The sequence below is a fragment of the Leptinotarsa decemlineata genome, unplaced genomic scaffold, assembly GCF_025532065.1.
Source record: "Leptinotarsa decemlineata unplaced genomic scaffold, Ldec_3_MD MMD2_tig00026340_RagTag_RagTag, whole genome shotgun sequence".
Classification (NCBI taxonomy): Eukaryota; Metazoa; Arthropoda; class Insecta; order Coleoptera; family Chrysomelidae; genus Leptinotarsa; species Leptinotarsa decemlineata.
The window spans coordinates 337,719-359,271 of NW_027412694.1; the positions used below are offsets into that span (position 1 = coordinate 337,719).

General features: G+C 35.9%; 1 protein-coding gene across 4 annotated transcripts in view; it reads right to left on the reverse strand.

The window, feature by feature from the left end:
• The window catches only part of LOC111511346 (armadillo repeat-containing protein 2), a 143,294-nt gene extending 122,207 nt beyond the window's left edge, over positions 1-21,087 (reverse strand). For 3 of the 4 annotated variants that reach the window (XM_074183548.1, XM_074183547.1, XM_074183545.1), the window contains exons 1-3: positions 20,931-21,087; positions 20,661-20,833; positions 19,474-19,612 (exon numbers count right to left, since the gene is read on the reverse strand). In XM_074183548.1, coding sequence (XP_074039649.1) covers positions 19,474-19,612; positions 20,661-20,790 — 269 coding nt within the window. In that variant the 5' untranslated portion in view covers positions 20,791-20,833; positions 20,931-21,087. The remainder of the gene's footprint in view (positions 1-19,473; positions 19,613-20,660; positions 20,834-20,930) is intronic. The other variant, XM_074183546.1, reaches the window with a different exon arrangement.
• Between the last annotated feature and the right edge of the window lie 466 nt (positions 21,088-21,553).

A 21,553-nucleotide genomic window follows, 5' to 3' on the forward strand; every position in this document is an offset into this window, starting at 1 on the left:
ATATATTGATATCAAATATTACTTTATTAAAGAGAAAATTGAAACAGGTTTCATTGAAGAAATGCATGTAAAAACTGAAGAACAATTTGCTGATGTGTTTACTAAACCTTTATCGAAGAATAAATTTTCAAAGTTTGTAAAATTATTAGGCTTAGTAAATGACCATATGTGAATGATTCATTCTTTGTATATATTCAAATTGCTTCATTGAGGGTGGGTGTTGGAAACAATGAAACAATTAAATATTGGTAGTGTGACTTTCCTAGTCTGTCGAATGTCATCTATGTAATGTATAAGGTTAATCAAGTTGTAAAAGTTCATGTAGAACGTTGTACTCTTTAGCATAACGTTATGCTGATCTTTATCAGCATAATATAATTTTGAAAATACTGATCCAAGTTTTATTACAGCCATCATTCGCTTAAACCTTAAATACTTAACACTTCTGCATAACCGTGATGATGAACATTTCATCATATGGCTTGATAACTGTTCCTCACAAAACGAAAATTGGTGTTATTTTACTTTCTTGTTTACATAATTAAGTCTAATAAACTGGCAGCACAAGCAATCACAATGAACACAATCGAGGTAGGCCATTATTACATGACGGCGGATACTATTCACCACCAAGTTAAACTCTCTTTGAAAAAAAAATATTTCAAGCTATATTTGAATTCGGCTTGAGACCTGCTCTCCCTTATATTCATTGGCAAATGGTTGAATATTCGGGGAGCCATCAGATTTGGTGAGTTATAAGCCAGCTTTGTTCTGGCATATGGTACAAAAAAATTATTATTTTGACGAGTATTCACATTGCGGATACATCTATTCATCAGAAAGATTTCATTGTCATTTTTAAAAACATGTAAACACAGTTCAAATATAAACAAACAAGGCAATGTTAGAATTATAAAATTAACGAACACATTTTTGCAGGAATCCCTAGTTGACAATCCTGTTATGGTTCTCAGTATTCATTTTTGCACTAGGAATACCTCATTCCAACGTGACGATAATCCCCAGAAACATAGGCCATATCTGAGTCTGGACTCAACTTGAGCATAATACAGCGTCAGCAACTGACTAATATTTAACACTTGTCTTAAATTTCTGAGCTGAAATATTATCGGATTCAACTTCTTCATTAAAAATTCACAATGATTATGCCAGCCTAAACATTGGTCGATATGAAGTCCCAGGAATTTGGTACTTTCGGTGCCTGTCGTTACAGAATCTCCCCTCTCATTAATCTTGAAACTGATTGGTGTATAATATTTCTGTCTGTCATGAATAACTTATTTGCCGCAAACCATGAATTTAAGTTTCGAAAAACTTCAGCACATTTCTCTTCCAGGTCAGAATCAGACGTATACGAGACGATAATAGAAGTGTCATCAGCGTACATTATTACTGTTTCTTCCGTTAATGAGTTTGCCAAATCATTTATATAAAACAGAAACAGTATTGGGCCTAATATGGATCCTTGTGGCACCCCAAGGTCCGTAGAAATTATATCAGATCTCATTTTATCAACTTCTACAAACTGTTTTCTATGAGAGAGGTAATCCGATAACCAAGACAGCGGAAGACCACGTGTGCCATACTTGTACAGTTTATCTTTTAGAATTTGATGATCTACACAGTCGAATGCTCTGCTGAGATCACAAAATATCCCAACAGGGCACTCTCCTGCATCAAGACATTTGATTATTTCGTTATAGGATGAATGTATTGCTGTTATGGTTGATTTCTTATTAAAAAATCCATGTTGATTTCTGGCAAAGATGTTATTATTATCACAGAACGGTATCATTCGATTGAAGAAGGCGTATTCAAAAATCTTCGAAAAGCAAGATGGGATTGTCACAGGTCTGTAATTTTCCAAGGATTGGCAACAATTTTTTTTTATGGATTGGAATAATTTTTTTATATATTTTCATTAGTACATAACTCCTTTATGAATAAGTGACAGTGGAAAATTATTGGAATGAATTCAGGCGATTTGAAATATTAAATGGCAGTGGTCACGTACTTTAATATCCCCCTTTTCAAATTTTATTCCACATACCCTACATGTGGTGGCAATATTGAAGTCATGCTCTACTTCAGTAGTCAAAGGACTCATCGGAACAACATTTTTCAACTATTTGTGATAGATATTGGTTACGTGACTCTCAAAGTTTGAAACAAATACTTCAGTTGCATTAGCACCTCTATATATATTAGTTTGTATTTCATTTTCTGAATTTGTATTATAATACAAATTTAGAAATTAAATAATCGAAAGAACACTTTATGAGATATGAGAGAGCATATGGTTTATGGAAATAAGTTATATTTTTGAAAAAGTGAGCAGGCTTTGGTTCATTTGCATGCACTGGTTTCAACATTTTCAAATTTCAAAGTAGTCTCAGGTACATATTTACCAAATTTGTCAAATCTGAAATTTGTGTTCGGTGTTGTTGTTGAAATGTGATTACAATTTTTCAATCGATGTCGCTCATCACCAAAGTACAATAAACAACCATCACAAAAAATATTTTTTGTGATCGCGTGCAGATATTTGGGATGATACTAGTCTCCATGAATCCTTTATTTAACAATAATGACTATTACCAAATTCATCTGTGATATTCAACAGATTTATGTAAATGTTAAGCCTATATTTTGAATAGTACAATGGACCTTCAACTTCATATTTAATTTTGTCATTTTTGAAACTGATTTCCAACCCATTTTTAACCCCTCGCATTGGCAGGATACAAAACTGAAGTCACAGCCCACGTAAAGCAGTACTGGTTCTGATTCACCACACTTTTCTTGGACACGATGAACTTCGGAAGTTTGGTCTAGGAAGATTTACCAAGGGGCTATACTTATTAATTCAAAATTTTCTCGGTTGTCCAACCTGGAAATATATAGTTCATCATTTACACACTTAATTGATGATGTTGAATGTATCATATACCTGAATCTCTATCTTGAAATTCATGGCCTAGACAGTCAAACTATAAGCAAAAGTGTTATATACCACATTCAAATAATTCGATTGATCAATAACTTGAATGTTATTGAATTCCTGTTGAAAGTTTCAACATCAAAGTATTCTTCAGTTTGTAGAATTGTAGCGCCCTAAAACACCTCCATATCAACTTCCACAATTTTATGAATCAATGTTAGAAATCACACATTAGAAGGTAAGACCTCGTTAATCCTTAGCTCGCACAAGTTTCGACTTCTGGAGGTTGTCGTTCGTAGGGGTGCGACAGCTGGTTAACGGAAAACAGATTTCAAACAGAAATAACACTTCTTCCAGTAGTTTCAATACATGTGGTGACTATTCATCCTGTAACTCACAATTCGGTAGTTGAAAGCTGTTCCTACATTTCAACACCCTCTCCATAATGCACACATGCATTCATTCTTTGTTGCAAGGTTATCCGATGTACATTCACCTAATCACTTGCAATAGTCAAATTGCAGCACTGGCATGTCTGCATTGCTATTGATGTTTGGGGGTTCAACCTCTGCCTCCTTGAGTTTGATGATTCTCCATCATTATTGGTTGATGGTCCTTCATAATTCACTAACGTACAGGAATCCCACTGATGACGAGTGAAACTTTCTCCACATTCGTTGCACATATATATTCTGTATGGAATTATATAAACCAAGAGATTATGAGAAGAATGTAAACTGACTGAAACATTTATACCACACTCCTTATAAAAGCACACCCTCACTTCGACTCGATGACAAAATGGAATCTCAAGATCAAACTCCATGTTCAAGATCATATGGCATGCACATATATCAGGGTCGTGGGACGTCCTTCAAGGTCAAATCTCAAGGTCACGTAATGCGGACATTCTCAAATCTCAAGGTCGAATTTCACGTCCAAGGACATACGGCGTGAACTTAACTCAAGGTCGTGAAACGTCCTTCAAGGTCAAACCTTAAGGTCCCTGGCCAGGGTCGACATAGGAGCTCAAGGTCAGATTCTATTTCAAGGTCATAGGCCTCATACACTGCTAAAGATCGTGTAACGTCATTCAAGGCCAAGTTCAAGTGGTGGGGGGAGGACTCCAACTGTCTTAGGCCACTATTGGCGATCTAACCGAAACCACAAAGTACAGCTGGCTTCTGTTGATGACTCTGTGTTTGTTTTCTGCAACTAAATCTTGCCCATCCTTGTACTTGATTGTACCGTAATTAATCAGGGTCACGTAATTAACCAGGCACACGTGTCAGCGGTTTGAATTTTGCAAGAAAGCTTCCTTCATGAAATTTCTGTTTTCATTTATATCAAACTAGTTGACCCGGTGAACTTCGAATGTGTTGTGTTGAGCTAACAGCTGAGTTTTTATACTGTGTTTGTGAAACACGAAGTCGGCTCATACTATTGTACATTGAACTAAAAACCATGGATTACATTAGCCCTCATATTACACCACTGTAGGTAATAATATGGGTACTTACCTAAGCTAAGTACTCAATTAAAATTGAGTACCTGAACTTTGTTTATTTGTGACAATATGGATATGCTAATTTGAAAACCGGTAAGTAAACTAGATGACAATGTTTATGCTTATGAATTTTCAAGGATTTCAAATAATTGAGTTGCAACCCTTTCTTGTATAGTGCAAAATGTCCGTATCGTTTAGATTCGGGAACTTGTGGTTGCATGCCAAATAAGGATTTGAAAAAGTTGAATCATCTTCACCTAGTCTGGAGGATCTTTCATGTTTTGAGAAATTTCGACCACATTGTCCCACATAATCACTATTACACTCCGGACACTTAAGCTTATAAACTCCATATTTCTCTAACTTGTCACCTTTATCTTTGGCATTGAAAAAGAAATCAGATAACCTAGTATGTCGTCTGAATACCATTTCCACATTGTTTTTTCTGAAGAAACCCGTAATTATCTCTGTTTTTTACCAAAATATGTTACAGTTACTCATTTCTTGATTTCTGATTGTTTGATCTGGAGATATATTAATCTGTAAGTGAATTTACGACTTTGTTTTCTGACTAACTTGTGTATAAGCTTATGGCTTATAGCTGTATGATTATTTTAATTTCCTAAATTCCCTAGCAACATTGAATTGCAAGTTGCTAATTTATGACTGTCTGGATGGAAATAATCACTTGGGATGGTAATGTCTGTATACCTATATTTTCAGAATACATTGAACTCAGATTTATTCTGATTGTGTGTAATGGTCAGGTGTAAGAAATGTATCTGTTTCTCTATCTCTGTTTCGAGAGTGAACTGAATGTTGCTATTGAGATTAGTCATAAATGTCATAAATTGGTTCAGCTGTCGTGTAATATCTCTAGTGAGATTTTTTCTTTGTCTATCGTGGGTTGATTCACAATACTTCGCAGTCTGATTGCATTATGGCTTCATTGTGAAAGATTGGATCCTCTCGCTCTTGGCACTTTGAATGTGATGGCTATTGCTGACTTTGCTTTTGATATTACTTTCCCTATCGCACCTCTAGAGCATGTCACCAATTTTTTCAAATGGATCACCCTATATTGTTTCGCATTAGCAGATGCTCCGTGATAAGCTGATTTCAACAAATAATGAAACATATGGTCTGTAGCTAATAGTTCGGGAGCTACAAATTATTTGAGTTGAAAACGAGCCACCCTGAATAACTTTTGGAACAATTATTTTCAGGAAAAATAAAAAACACCTCAACAAAGTATACAGGAGTAGCAGATTACAGCCGTTTATGGGCCTCCCCCCACCACTATGACGTATTAATTGCTTTTTTTTGTTGTTTAGGCGATGTGACCTTGAAGTATCTACTGCATGGATCATTCAGAATTTTTTTATATGAGATTTTGTGTGTGTGACATAATGACGTAATTACATATGGTTGCTGTGTGTGTGTGTGTCTATGTGAGAATGCACGGTACAGGGTTTATCATGCGCGTATCTTTGTACAAACATACGTCTGCATACTTCGAAGATCCTTCAAGTAATGAATGTTCCATCGGTGTGAGCCCACCAAGTTAGTAGTAGTGTGACCTCACAGCAGCAAGATGTTCACTGCACGACGTGTGGCTGAGTAATGCGTATTCATCGGTCCTCACCTCTCTCGATGCGACGAAGGCTATGTCGTAACGCATCGCTCTTCCCTCGCTATCGATGGTGATACGCAGGTGGCGAGGGCTGTGTTAACGTCTTTCCTCTACGAGAGCGCAACGAGCACTGTTTGTTCTTACCGACTTCTGTTAACGCATCCAGTTGAGAGGTTGGGTTGGCGCATGTAGCTGAGAGGTGGGGTTGGCTATGACGTCTTGACGGACCCGATCAGACTGTATTTAAGAAGCGGAGGAGTGTTGGTTATGTCAGTTTACATCAAGTGAATTAGTGAGAACTATTATAGAAAATGTATTCCTGTGACTGTGGTAAATCTTTCACTCGTAGTGATAATCTTCGTCGGCATCAGCTCCAGAGTTGCCAAGGAGGGCCTTCAGTGAAACGGATGATTGTGGACAATGCAACAGCTATGTATACATGCAATTGTTGTAATTTGACAATTCCTATGACCCAAGTGAATTCTCACCGAAGAACCATAAGTCATAAAAATAATGCAAGTGTTCAATTATCTGAAGGTGTTCAAATTATAACGAATGCATTCAATTGCCGCATTGCTACATACAGGGTGGAGAGTTAGATTGTATCCACTGACAACATGTCTTTTTTTTAACGGGATTGTGCAGAAGGTCATTGAATTACTGGAATCGGCCATCAGGATCCATAAAAGCATCGAAGTGAAAATGGAAGTTTTTGGAAATTATATTCTTCAGACTCAGATTTGAGGGACACGAAGTTATTCAATTTCCAAAATAAAATAGTGGACCGTTTTTGATTGATTCCACGATGTTATTGTGGCTCAAACGACTGAATTGCATGAACGTGACTCAGGTATTTATTTTTTTGTAAATTCCAACGAGATTGAATAGTAATATTGATTTTTTTGTAATGTAGGTTAGACTTGTGAAAAAATAATGTTTCTGGAGGTCAATATTAATAAATTCAGTCCAATGGGAGGACGTTCATATGTGAAGCTAACCAAATGCATTGAATGGAGGAAAGCTGAATGTTCGTAACGAACAACATTATTTTGCTTGGGCTATAACATCAGCATTATATCATGCAAATGATAGAGTGTCCGAAGATACGTCATATCTACATTTTTTCAATGTTTTAGATGTCACGGGTATGGATTTTCCGGTTAAAGTTTATTTATTTATTTATTTATCGGTCAAGTACACTACAGAATTATTATAAAATCCCAAATGGTACGTCAAGAAAGTTTCAATTGTTGAAACCAGTCAAGCATTAGAGTTCAGTTATGAACCCAACAAGTAAAATCCTTAATATAACTATTATAATTGCTTAAAAATAAATAAACCTATTTATTTTTTATCAGTCCTATCACCACAAATTATTAATAAAATACCAAATGGAACATAAAAAAAAATATTAAAAAGACAAAAATAAGCTTAAAGATATTCAACACTAATGAATAATTAAATTATAAAACTGAAACGTAACTATGTCAATAGTTAATAATAAGAGTATTGGAAGATTCGAAAATAGGAATGATATTTCAATTAATGTTTACGGTTTAGAGAGTAAATTTGACAAGGGTAAAATAAAGTATGATGTGATTGGTCCATTGCGATACTCACAGAGAAGACTCCGGAGACATGTCAATTTGATACTTATGACTGATGACTCCGGTAATAGTCACTATTGTTGGATCAAAGATCTTTCAAGATTAGTTTCTAGTCAACTATCAACTCATGAAGACAAAAACTATTTTTGTGATGGATGTTTGATGTATTTTTCCAATGAGAGATTGCTTTTACGTCATAAGATGAATTATTGTAATCTCGTTAGTGAATCTAAAGCGAATGAACTTTAAACGTCCAAGCCAGCCAGTCCAAGCATAGCCCACTGACTAATAAGAAAATCTCGTTAGTACTACAACACTAACCACCAATTTTAAAATCAATCAATATGGTATGATGGTTGCGGAAAATAAATTAATGTTTGAAAACTTTGAGAGACAAATGAGGGTGCCATTTGTAGTATATGCTGATTTTGAATCAGTACTTGAACCGATTCACAAAAGTTCATACACGATTAACATTCAAACATGCCTCATATTCATTTGCTTATTTGCTAAAATTTTCATATAATGATGATTTGTCATAATTTGTGACATATAGAGGCGTAGATGCTGCTCAGAAATGTGTGAGTAGCATTGAAGATGATTTGAAAAAGATATATCAAAATCATCTCAGATACCCTATACCAATGGATGAACAAACCCTCGAAGAAGAGGAACGATTTGCTGAAGCCAGAACTTGTGGCATATGTAATAAATAATTTATTGATGGTGAAGTCAAAGTTAGAGATCACTGTCATGTCACAGGGAAGAAAAGATCACATGCCGCTCATTCAAAATGTAATTTGAATTTCAAAATACCTATTTTTGTACCTATCATTTTTCATAATTTGAGTCTTTATTATTGCCATTTATTCATAAAAGAATTGTATAGGAATAAAGAGAAAGTTGATGTCATCCCACAAACAAAAGAGAAATATATATCTTTCATAAAGCATCTCTTTACACACACCTATACCGATAAAGATGGTATGGTTAAGAAGAAATATCTCAAAATGAGATTTATCGATAGTTATGAATTTATGACTAATTTGTTGGAGAAGTTGGGTGCTAACTTGACCTCTGATCAATGTTTGGAGATGCACAAACATTTCCCACAAATTGAGAAATTCAATTTCATGAGACAGAAAGGTGTATTTCCATATAGTTTCTTTGATGACATTGGCAAATTGAATTATCCATCATTTCCGACAAAAAAATCAGTTTTATGACAAACTCAGTTGTGAACATATATCATAAAATGATTATGATAGGACTAGAAATGTGTGGAATTTATTCGAGTGTCAGAATTTGGGTGAATACTCTGATTTGTATTTGAAGTCGGATGTATTGCTATTATGTGATATTTTTGAAAACTTTCGCACTGCAAGTTTAGAGATATATAACTTAGACCCGGCACATTATTAAACTGCACCTGGATTATCTTGGGATGCTGTGTTGAAGTATGCGAATATTGAATTGATATTACTAACTGACATTGATATGATTAACTTTTTTCAAAAAGGTATACGAGGTGGAATTAGTCAGTGTAAACATATAGCAAATAATAAATTTTTACCAAATTATAATCCCAATGAACCTTCCACATTCATTACATATTTAGATGCAACAAATCTATACGGTCATAGTATGTCACAACCTCTACCAACAAGTGAATTTACATGATTGACACCTAATAAAATTCCTAATCTTGATGTGATGAATGTGACTGCTGATAGTCCATATGGGTATGTGTGAGTAGACATTCATTATCCACAAGAGTTGCATGATAAACATTCCGAGCTTCCATTTTCAGTCGAAAAATCAATACCACCTCGCACACAATCGAAAATTCCCAAATTAATTCCAAATTTGAATGATAAAAGAAAATATATTGTTCATTATAGAAATCTACAGCAAGCCATCAAAAATGGTTTGATTGTAATGAATACACATAAAGTATTGAAATTCAAACAATCACGTTGGATGAAACCCTATATAGATCTTAATACTGAAATGGGTAATAGGTCTAACAACAAATCTGTTAAAGATTTCTACATATAAACTAATGAATAATGCGGTATATGGAAAGACAATGCCGAATGTAGATAACAGAATTGATGTTAGACTCGTTACACATTGGGAAAATATAAAGAAAAATATAGGTGACAGCACACCAAATTTCAAAAATTGTTCAATTTTAACACATAATTTCGTTGCCATTCAATTGGGTGAAGTTAAAGTCTTACGATAAACCATTATATTCGGAATTTTCTACATTAGAATTATCTGAAACAGTCATGTATAACTTTTTCTATGGATGCATCAAATAACACTTTGGTGAAAATGTCTCTTTACTTTACACAGATACCGACTCGCTCATTTTGAAAGTAAATACAAAAAATTTTTATGAATTCATGAAAACTTATATAAGTAGGTTTGATACATCCAATTACAGTATAGTTAACCAATTTAATATTCCAGTAACAAGTTCAATCTTGGGTAACTTCAAAGATGAATTTCCGAATGATCCAATCATGAGCTTTAATGGTACAGGTGCAAAATCGTATTATGTGAAATCTGTTGATGATGGATTTAAGAAAGCTAAAGGGGTGAAACGATTGGTTATAAAGAATGAATTGACATGAGAAGATTACCAAAAAATCGTCGAACATGGTGGTATGATATTCAGAAAGATGAATTCATTTAGAAGCGTGTTGCATGATATGTATACTGAATTGGAGAATAAAGTTGCATTATCATACCACGACGATAAACGATTTATCATTCCGAATACTACCCACACTCTTCCTTGGGGTCATAATGATATTGAATTTTATCAAAACGATCTGAACGATAACATTCGTTGGATAACGATTCAACAATCAAAAACTCAGGGGAGTCCACTGGATCAATTAATAAATTTATTGTTTGTCGAGATCAATGACTGAAATACCATTCAATGTTTTTAAAACCGGAAAATTCAATATTGATGTTTATGTAGGTATTCATAAATAAAACTGTAATGTGATATTAATGTATTGTGTGTGTATATGTATTACTTTAATGAATATAATAATGATAAAAAATTAACAAAAGATGGTCATTGTGACATGTAAAGAAAAATATTGAAAAATACAAGCGAACCAATTGACAAGAGTGATTGTGTAACTGTATCATATCTTGAGGGGGAAATTGATGGAACAAAGGATGTCATACTTCTAGCCCTACAAGCTGCAATACAATCCACAATAGGTAATGTTGCTCGCGATGTACGTCAAGCATTTGACGATAAAATTGCAGAGGCTCAGATAACTTTGGCTCGTAAATATGATAATGTTAAAAGTGATGTAGAAATAAAAATTTCCGACATAACATCATCTACAATGAAAAAATATGATGCTTTGGAACAGAGAGTTGTAGTTTGGGAGAAAAAACATAAAGTCAATTCATCAGGTGGACCATTACTGGGGTATCCAGGAATGGACATTAATGTTAGAATAATAGAACCAAAATCAGAACAAACAGATAATTGAACAAACATGGTGAATATATACCGCGCGCGAAGCGCACTCTTTCCCGGGTGGCCGAAGCGCAAAACGCGAGGCCCCAACCACCGGCTCCGGGGCCCCACCCACCGGCCCCGGGGCCCCACCCACCAACCCCGGGGCCCCATCCACCGGCCCCGGGGCCCCGCCCACTGCCACGTCTTGCCCACTGCCACGCACCATGTGCAGGAAAGCAGAACATGCTTCCCGATCTAGTGAGGCCGCGTTGGTTAGCACGACCCGCCAAAAGGCTGAAATTGCTAACCGACGGAGCGAACTAAAAACAAAAATATGGCCGAACTAGATGGGAAGTATGCATCTCTGGAGGAAAGGTGTAAAGCAGAGACCTCTTCGATAGAGCGGTACAAAAACATAGAGACAATTATGGACACATTTTTCGTAGATTTATTATAAATAAAAGATTAGTTTTAGGTTGATTAGGAATATTTAATTATGGTAGTTTCAAATTTATATTTGTAATTTTAGAAAAAAATAAATAAAAAAAACAAGTGAAATAAAGGGTGTACATTGTTTTGGTTTGGTGCACATTGAACAATGCGATGGTTGAGGCATTGTTCTTCACTTCGTCTTATTATTATTTTTTTTCAATTTCAAGCTCTTCTAAACAAATATCATACAACAATTTTTGTGTTATTTTATTTCCTGTAAATAATCTCTTGACAAGAAAATAAAAAAAGACATGTTTCATAATGAAATCAACAAGTATAATTTCATATAATTCATATTGTATTTTATCCATTCAATTATCTCTTTCATTGAATATAGCTTAAGTCATTTTGCAATTCATCCCCACTCCTCCCCCACTCCATTTCAACTGTATGAAAGTAAGAATTATCTGATGGAATATTCAGTTGATCAGCTAGCTTCAACATGTAACCAGATTCAACCACCGAGCCATACGGATTCCCGGAGCCTCAGATTATTGACATGTCCATCCAAGAAGGTTTTGTTCACTCCACCACAGCACCTCACTGGATTGAGTATGAATACATGACTCATGATTATAGAGTGCAGGTGCTGCATGTTACCGGCACCGACGAAGCGGATCTTTCTGATGGCGAGTACCCGGATCCCTATGATTTCGATGATGACCCACTACCCTAGAGGGACGATGACGATGAGTCCGAGGAAGTCGAGGATAGTCCTCCACCATCCCCAATTCTCATCGAGGATAGTCCTCCACCATCCCCTATCCCGTTTGATGTGGTCCTCAATTCTGATGACGATATGTAATCGTTTCCTCGTTGGTTGGTGTACACGGGGCACTGCGAGGTTGGGGCAGTGTCTTCCTCCCTCTCCCTTATTAGTTTTTCATAATATTCACTCAGAGTTTCATGAAGATCGTCATTCTTGTTGCTTTTGAATTTCAAACACTGAATTGTTCTACATTTACACTTCACCCCCTCAATTTTTTTTCCAATATAAATATAGCATCAATCCCAGTTCTACATCATTCTTCCACAATGTCGAGTGCTGATTCCACCACCGAACCGATTAGTGTACCAGAGTATTCTATGTCGAGTACAGGACCCATCCAGGCATAAGAAATAGATTCAACGTTCGATCATTTCAGTACAACCTTCGCACAATTTCTGCAACGCATCTATGATCTTCCTGATGATTTCACAGAACGTATAGAAGAAGGTATGCAAGAGGAAGTAGATGCAGAGTTAGAGATGAGTGTCGACGAGTTAGACGATCTAGAGGATAACGAGCTAGATGATTATGCGGACGATGTAATTAGTATATCGTCTGATTCAGATGATTATGAAAACGACATCATCAGTATATCATCAGATACAGATGATTCAGATGACGACACCATCATCATTGTTTTTGATGATGAGGAGCTTTAGTCCATACCATTGCATGGATTAATAAAGAACAGCTATTTTCAGGGCTACAATTGAAGACTGAAACAAAAACAGCTCTTTTCAGAGCTATCATTATACTTTCAAACATAAACAGTTTCATACCATTGTTAACATTAGGTTAACATAGTCTCAAACAAAATGTATGTAAAAGTACCATCATCCCACTCTGTAGTACTCATCATTATATGCATATATATTCAATGATTGACAAATTGCCAACTTCAACTTTCAGTTAAAGTAGTACTCATCATATGCACAGATACTCAATGACTAGCAAATTCCCAACTTCGACTTTTCAGTCAAAGTAGTAATTTGTCATATAATGCACAGATATTCAATGACTAACAAATTTCCAACTTCGATTTTTTTAGTCAAAGTAGTCATTTGTCACATCTGTGAATACTACTACTACTGTTTGTATGAATAATGTAGCTTTGAAAAGGGCTGTTGTTTTTTCGCAAGCATCGCACCAATTCTGTCCCATTTCCATCATAGAAACGGTGTTGTGGGTGTTGATATGATGATACCACCCTTCATTGTTGTTTCTAATGGAGTAAAAACGAAAACAACACCAACATAGCTTTTTGATGTTGTCATCAATTGTTCTGATCTGCACATGTGCGTCCATCACGCAATATATATCCATGGGATCTTCTAATGTGTCGGTGATGTTGAGCAATCGGAGACCGATTCTCAAAGCACCATCACCTTCAGATGAATCAGCTACAACCCCTTCATCATCGCCTTCACCATCCACGACCCTCTCAAGCTCCATCACGTCAACATCTTCGTCGCTTTCATTAGCCTCGTTTTCATCTTCGTCGCTTTCGTTAGCCTCGTTTTCATCTTCGTCGACTCCAAGGTCAATCTCCTCTTCATCGACTCCAACATCTTCTTCAACTATCACTTCCTCTAGCGGAATGTTGGCATCCACCATCATCTGACTCGCCTATCCAATTATATGCATCAACAGCAGATATTCTATTTAATGCAGCAACTATTTTTTCAGTATTCAGTATTCTCACAGTTGCAGAGTGAATGAATGAATTTCAGGATCGCAAGTCGACTTATAAATGTATAGGTAGTGGTAGTGGTACGACCCCCACTTATCACTTGATTCGTTTTGAGTGGGAGAGAAGGATATAGTATCTCAAAAGATAAGTTGGTATGATGAAGTCATGTTTGTGAGAAAGAGAAGTTCTCCCACTATACTTTCACAATTTGTATAAATAGACAATGTCGGTATAGGAGAGAGAGCAGTCAGAGTTTCTATAAGTCATCTCTTAATATTTCTAATCGAATTAGTAAAATGCCATTTCCAAAAGAGTGGAATGAAAAACCAAAAGTGTGCGTCTACCCAATGATGATTACGGGGGCTATTGTGTGCTACTTTTGCCAAATAGGTAGACCTAAGGAAACAATTAATCCATGCACTGGTATGTGCAATGATTGTGTGTCGCGGATTCAGCTATCGCCTCCATCTCATCCGCTGAAGCGAACAAAATCAGAATATCGTCAGCAACAGTCACAGTGCCTGAAGTGTTCCGAACCTATAATATTCAATAATATGGGTATATGCAAAAATATTTGTAGTACATGTGCTGCTGTTCCAGCTCCGCTGCAACGTTGTTTGCGTTGTGATACATACTCAATAAATTGTTGGAATCATGTATGCACTACATGTAGAAGTACTCGGGATCTATGTGAGATGGTTGGTCAATTCTACCCCCATTTGTACAGAATAAACACACGTATGCATACCACGAAGATCCACCGACTGATGAGCAGTCCTTCTTCACCAGTTTGGACGGTACCCATCGTGACAGAGAGTGTACACGTCTGCACTCCGTGAAGTTCCAACGACCACTGCTTGCTCGTATCGCCTTCAGTCAGCGCATCGAGTTGGAATTGGTGGTGGGGATTATCTGTGGTCGACGCATCCAGTTGGCTTCGACCTTGAACGACCTTGATCTACCTCACACCCTTGACGTACGTTACATGGCGGCGACTAAGTCAAGATGAATTTAAGGCAGTGTTTTGGATTTAAACTTGAATGACCTTCATTCACACTCTATATTTTCACCACCTTCATTGATTCGCGCGGCTATTTCGAAGACATTTTTTACCTTTGAAATGACTTCTATATACGTCACACGATGTCGACAAGGTGACTTTGAAGAAGTGTTTTGAGTTCGACCTTGAACGATCTTCATCTACGTCATACCCTTGAACTACGTCACAAGGTAACGTGGACAAGGCGACAACTTTGAGGTAGTGTTTTTGCTTTAACCTTGAATGACCTTCATTCACTCTCTATATTTTCACGAAATTCATTGATACACATGACTATTTCGAAGACACTTTCAATTTTGAAATGACATCTACATACGTCACACGATATCGACAAGGTGACTTTTAAGAAGTGTTTTGAGTTCAACCTTGAACGACCTTCACCTACGTCACACCCTTGAACTACGTCACAAGGTAACGCGGACAAGGCAACTTTGAGGTAGTGCTTTGGGTTTGAATAGTAGCAGATTACAGCCGTTTCTGGGCCTACCCCCACCACTATGGCGTATTAATTTCTTTTTTGTTGTTGTTTAGTAACATCAATGCGATGTGACTTTGAAGTGTCTGGAGCATTGATCACTCAGGATTTTTTCCATATGAGATTTTGTGTGTGTGTGTGTGTGACATAATGACGTAATTACATTTGGTTGGTATGTGTATGTGTGAGAGAATGCACGGTACAGGGTTTATCATGTGCGTGTCTGTGTACAAACATAAGTCTGCATACTTCGAAGATCCTTCAAGTAATGAATGTTCCATCGGTGTGAGCCCACCAAGTTAGTAGTGGTGTGACGTCACAGCAGCAACCGTTCAACGTTAGGAGAGCGAGATGTTCACTCCACGACGTGTGGCTGAGTAATGCGTATTCATCAAACAACTTCATACAAACAATAGTCGAATCTCTGAAAGCTATTTCAATTGATGATATGCTAGGGAACTTTTTTTGAAATATGATGTAAAAAAATACATAATAAATTATAATGTTTTTCGAATGAAAGGGAATGATCAAATCTTGTACCATTTTATTCATATTACGGGAGTTAAAAAAATGAAATGAAGAATTTTATCAAATTTCGAAGCTGTTTATTGTATAATAATGTCTGTCTAAACAACTGAAAAGGCCATTTTCCCATAAAATATCCAGCAAAATCCTGGAAAGGTTTCAAATTCCATTTTCCGAAAATTTTTTCTTCGGTTTCATATAAAAGACGACGCCCTGAGAAAAAAAGTCTCATGCCATGAGACGATATTCCCAGGCGTTCTAGCTCAAAAATGAGTTTGAAAGTGTGATCTTTTAGGTATATTTTCAGCCGTAAAATCCGAATAAAACATGAATGAAATCTGAACGATGTACGCAAAAATCGCGATTGCAATCTTGAACGGAAGCTGCTGATGACCTCAATGGATGCTTCTTTGAGAAAAGCCTGATTTTCCTGTCTAAACAACTGAAAAGGCCATTTTTCCATAAAATATCCAGCAAAATCCTGGAAAATTTTCAAATTCCATTTTCCGAAAATTTTTTCTTTGGTTTCATATAAAAGACGACGTCCTTTGAAAAAAAGTCTCATGCCATGAGACGATATTCACAGGCGTTCTAGCTGAAAAATTAATTTGACAGTGTGATCTTTTATGAATATTTTCAGCCGTAAAATCCGAATAAAACATGAATAAAATCTGAACGACGTACGTTAGAATCGCACACACACACACACCACGTGACGTCACAGTGGTGGGGGGAGGCTTGGAACCGGCTCAAATCTCAAGGTCGCATGAGTCGGTCTAGGTCATTCACCCCACGTGACGTCATAATGGTGGGGGAAGGTATGAGTCAGTAATTAGGTCACCCTAATTATGCCATTTCGTCGTTAATGACGTCATAGTGGTGGGGGGAGGTTTAGAACCGGCTCAAATCTTCTACTTCCAATCTTTGCTTTGAGTGCAAATGGGAAAAAATGCAATGTTACTTCATTGAATAACGAGGCAAGAGTGATTTTTATTTGTGAATGTTTCAATATATTATCCCTTCTTCACGCAATTCTTCAATTTTTGAAATTATTTCATTGTTGTGTCCAGTAAGGCCAGCTGCCTTTGAAGACACGCATAGTTGTAAATGAGCAACCAACTCTTTCGATAAGTTCCAGTAGACACAATGCACTGGTTTGGAATCATATATTATCTGCATTCCGTTTCGATTGACTGTGCCACCAATTTCAGTTCTATCTCTCATTGAAAATTGACGAGTCTAGTATAAGTTTGATAACTTCACGAAATTTTTTGAAATTTATGTTTTTGGAACCATTCTTCAATTGGTGTTGTTTGTATGGAGAATTCGGTACTTTCAATATCTTTGAATGTGTTTGACGAATTTGTTCATCGTTAATATTTTGCAGATTCTTCAAGAATATTATATCGTATAATTGTGGACTACCCGGAAACTCATATTTTTCGACTACTACCAAATCCAAACAAGTACCTACTTACTTGCTAGAAACCAGCTGAGTTGTAGTTGCATTGTGATATCAGTAAAATTCAGAGTTGTTAATTAGCAGTGATCACATATCATGAATCAGTTTACTGACGCTGAAATGGCTGGAATGAACTTCATTTATAAATTAGCAAATGGAAATGCGGATTTATCAAGACAGATATCCTAACAGAGTAATTCCATGTGCTAGAACATTTAAAACGCTACATGTTTTAACATTCAAAACGCTACATACTAGAATATGTTAAACTAGAAGTTTTAATAAAAATGTAGTTGGAAGACCAGAAACTGTAACTTGATGTGATTGTACAAGATCTTTTCAATAGTATCAGGAAGATTGTACAGCGGTTTAAAGTCAGTCCAAAAACCATTTTGAAAGTTCTAAAAAGGAACTTTCACTACCCATATCACATATAGCAGTTCCAAGCTCTACTACCTTGAAAGTTTCAAATGAAATTAATGTATTAAGTGGTTGATTCACAAATATTTTATTTACGGACAAGGCGAATTTTCCACGGAATGCTATTGGCAACAATTTTCGTTGAACGTTTGGGTGAATTATTCATTTTTCACACAACGAAATCAACAGGTGAATTCAAGTACTCTTTTTTGTGAGAATCAACATGTGGTTTATGCACGACGGTGCTCCAGCTCATTTCATTTCGTTAGTATCTCGACATCACCTATCCTAATCGCTGAATTGGACATGCAGGATCTCCAAATTGCCCAACTCGCAGTCCAGATATGAATCCTCTAGATTTCTATTTTTATGGTCATTCTAGGTTCTCGCTTATAAAACTTCTATATTAGATGTGAATGACTTGAGGAATATAATAATTGACAATTGTAATAAGGAATTCCCCAGATATTTTTGTGTGTCTGTCAATTATGAATCGATTGCAGGTGGACATTTTGATAATTCATTTCAAAGTTGAAATAGTTTATTTTTCAGTTTATTCCATGTGGGTAGTTTTTAGAACGAGTTAAAGTGAATGTTTTCTCGAAAATCTAGTTCTTAAGAAAATACAGGAGACCAGAAAGTTGTAGTTTTGGTTGTTTATCAATCGGCCGATGTGTGAGTCGATAATTCAAGCCGCAGGCTGTGCGCTTGATTTTCACTTGCTATGCTCCAATCCACGTTAGGAATCACACGTTAAAAGGTAAGACCGATACCTGGTTAACGGAAAAACATATTCTAAACATATTTTAAACATATTCCAGGCGGAGACGAATCGAAAATCTTTAAAAACGGTCCAGCCGAGTTGATAGGTGTAACTAACAGGATTTTGCGACTTTGTTCCATTCTTGTACGATTGGCTTCTTCATAAGGAAACAATCCTTGGCCGTCACTTAATTACCTAATGTGTCTAGAGCTGCGACAGTTTTTTATAAAACCCATTGCTGTCTGAAAATATGATCAAATAGTCTTTCTGATGTTTTTCTATGATAAGAATGCTATCTAGTAACTTTTATTTTGAAAATATGAACTTGATATTACCGAAAAATCTTGTTTTTGTTTGAGGGTCGTTATTTTATTAAATGAATCAGTAAGTAAATCGTTAAAGACTGCGTGACCTCGGGATCTTTGGTATGGGTCATTCGATTTTGACTTCGCCAATACCAAAATATTTGGTTGAAAATTTACAGAAATAATCGAGGGCTCAGTGATGTTCCAGGCGACTCATATTGGGCGAACCTATTGTTCGATAGATTCCTTTAAATAACAACGCAAAAAACAAACGCAATAGTGATTATGAGAGTTTTTTGCTAACCTGAAAGAGCTGGGTGGCCTATTCGATTTTGTTTTGTTTCCAAATAATAACCTTTCCTTGTCCCTCGGTGTATAAGGCCTCTGTGTTTGAAGTGGTTTGATGGATGGTGGTGCAAAGTTATTGTCGGCCATTTGGGATTCTGGAACAATAGATAAGTGAAATACCATTATCTTGCTAAATGATAATTGATTTCAGTTTGTAATGGAACTGAGGAACTACTTGTCATTTCATGCATGAATCTAATAAAAAGTGCTTTTAGAAACATTTCATGTTTTTCTGAAAATTGATTTTTTACAGGTAAAAGTTAATTTGAAGTACCGGTAGGCGATCTTGATTTAATTGAATCTACCCTGGATTGACTAGGAGTAATACTCCGAAACTGATCTGTAGATGATCACTGAATTAATTTCACTGAGCTCTTGTCATTGAAAAAACCAGAAGAATCTGCAAAAAATTTGCATGTCCATTACCAAGGAAGCAGTTGTTTTCCTGCAGCCATTTGCCAGATCAAATTTTCATTCAGAATATTCATTCTTCAGTGAGATTTGATGTCTTCAAAACCATAAAAATGTTTGACGTTATCTTGTATAATATAAACGATTCAAAACCAAACAAAAGCACTAGAACTGTCTTCTCGAGGAGTGTTTCACCACTCCTGTTTACTGTTTAGTAAACCCAAAATATATCTTCGAGTCTCCAGGGTGTCCGTGTAGGTATTTGATTTAGAATATAATCTGGTAGATTTCAATACCATTCACTTTTGTTGCTTAGATGAGTATGAAATGAAACCCTCGACAAGTTCATACATTATTACGAAAAATTGAGCCATATTTTTCCAAAGTTGCAACACAGTAAATTACTCAGTTTCATAATATCACATCTGTTATCATTATACAGAAATTACGCAAAATCATAAGTGTATTCAGTGTCAGAACTTAAAAAAAATAGTAGGCTATATAGTTGCTGTGCAAGTCACATAAAATTGATTCATTGAATGAAGTTGCAAACTGTTTTTATGATTAATACTATTTGAAAAAGTATAATGCAGCAAGATTTCACAGGTGGAATAATGAAACATTCTTTTTCAAAAATAGTTTTATTAAAATGTGAAGTTACTATAGATCTTTCGAAACTACATGTAAGAAAATAAATTATACTTATGTATCACTCTATTACCATCTGCTTACCTCTTATAGCTAATCTAGCTTCATTTATAATTTCCGCGCTGGTTTTTCTTTGGGGTGGCTCGTAGAAAGGCAGAGACACCTTGCTGATTCCTAGGGATTTCATTTTGTCGCCGTCACTTCGTACTTTCATGTCTTAGACTTTCACATTTTACTGGAAGGTGAAATTTTCCAATCTGGAAAAGTAAACACGACACTATTCGTCGATACCCTCGCGATTTGAGTTCTTATTCTGATGTCGATTCAAATGAAATATTCTACGAATTTGCTTACCAATTACGTGTTTCATCGCAAGAAAACAAGCCTCTACTGAGAATAATAAAACTATTGATTATTACAGTAGAAAGGTTCAGAGCGGCATGCAAAGAAAAATCGATATTTGAAGTGGAAAAACTATTTTGTCAGGTGGTCTGTTCTAACTAAAGTCATTGACATCATCGAATATTGGTATGAGTATTTGTCACATTCTGACATACTTAGGGTGATTGAGTAGTTATACGCTCGCTGGTTTACTGACTCGTTCACATAATTATGACTTCATGAGTGCAGACAAATTCACTAATTCTAGATCAACTCAATATATTTGTGAATAATATGAACGAGATATCAAGTAAATATATATTTTAGGTAGTAGGTTAATTATTTCCATGTTGACCGACTTTATATGTGGTTTTTAATTAATGGCTAAGGTAGGTCAGGGAAAGTATTATTATTCAAGTTTTGCTTTATTTTTATCCATGTTATAGCCAATATGATTTGTTCCTTTTTTACGCATCAGCAAGGCTAATAAGGCTATCTTTTACTGAATAACTAGTAATAGTAGTACGGATGATGCACGTAATCTGACTACCAAGATATCTCAGGTAGAAAAGGGAAAATGAGTTTCAATAAAACTT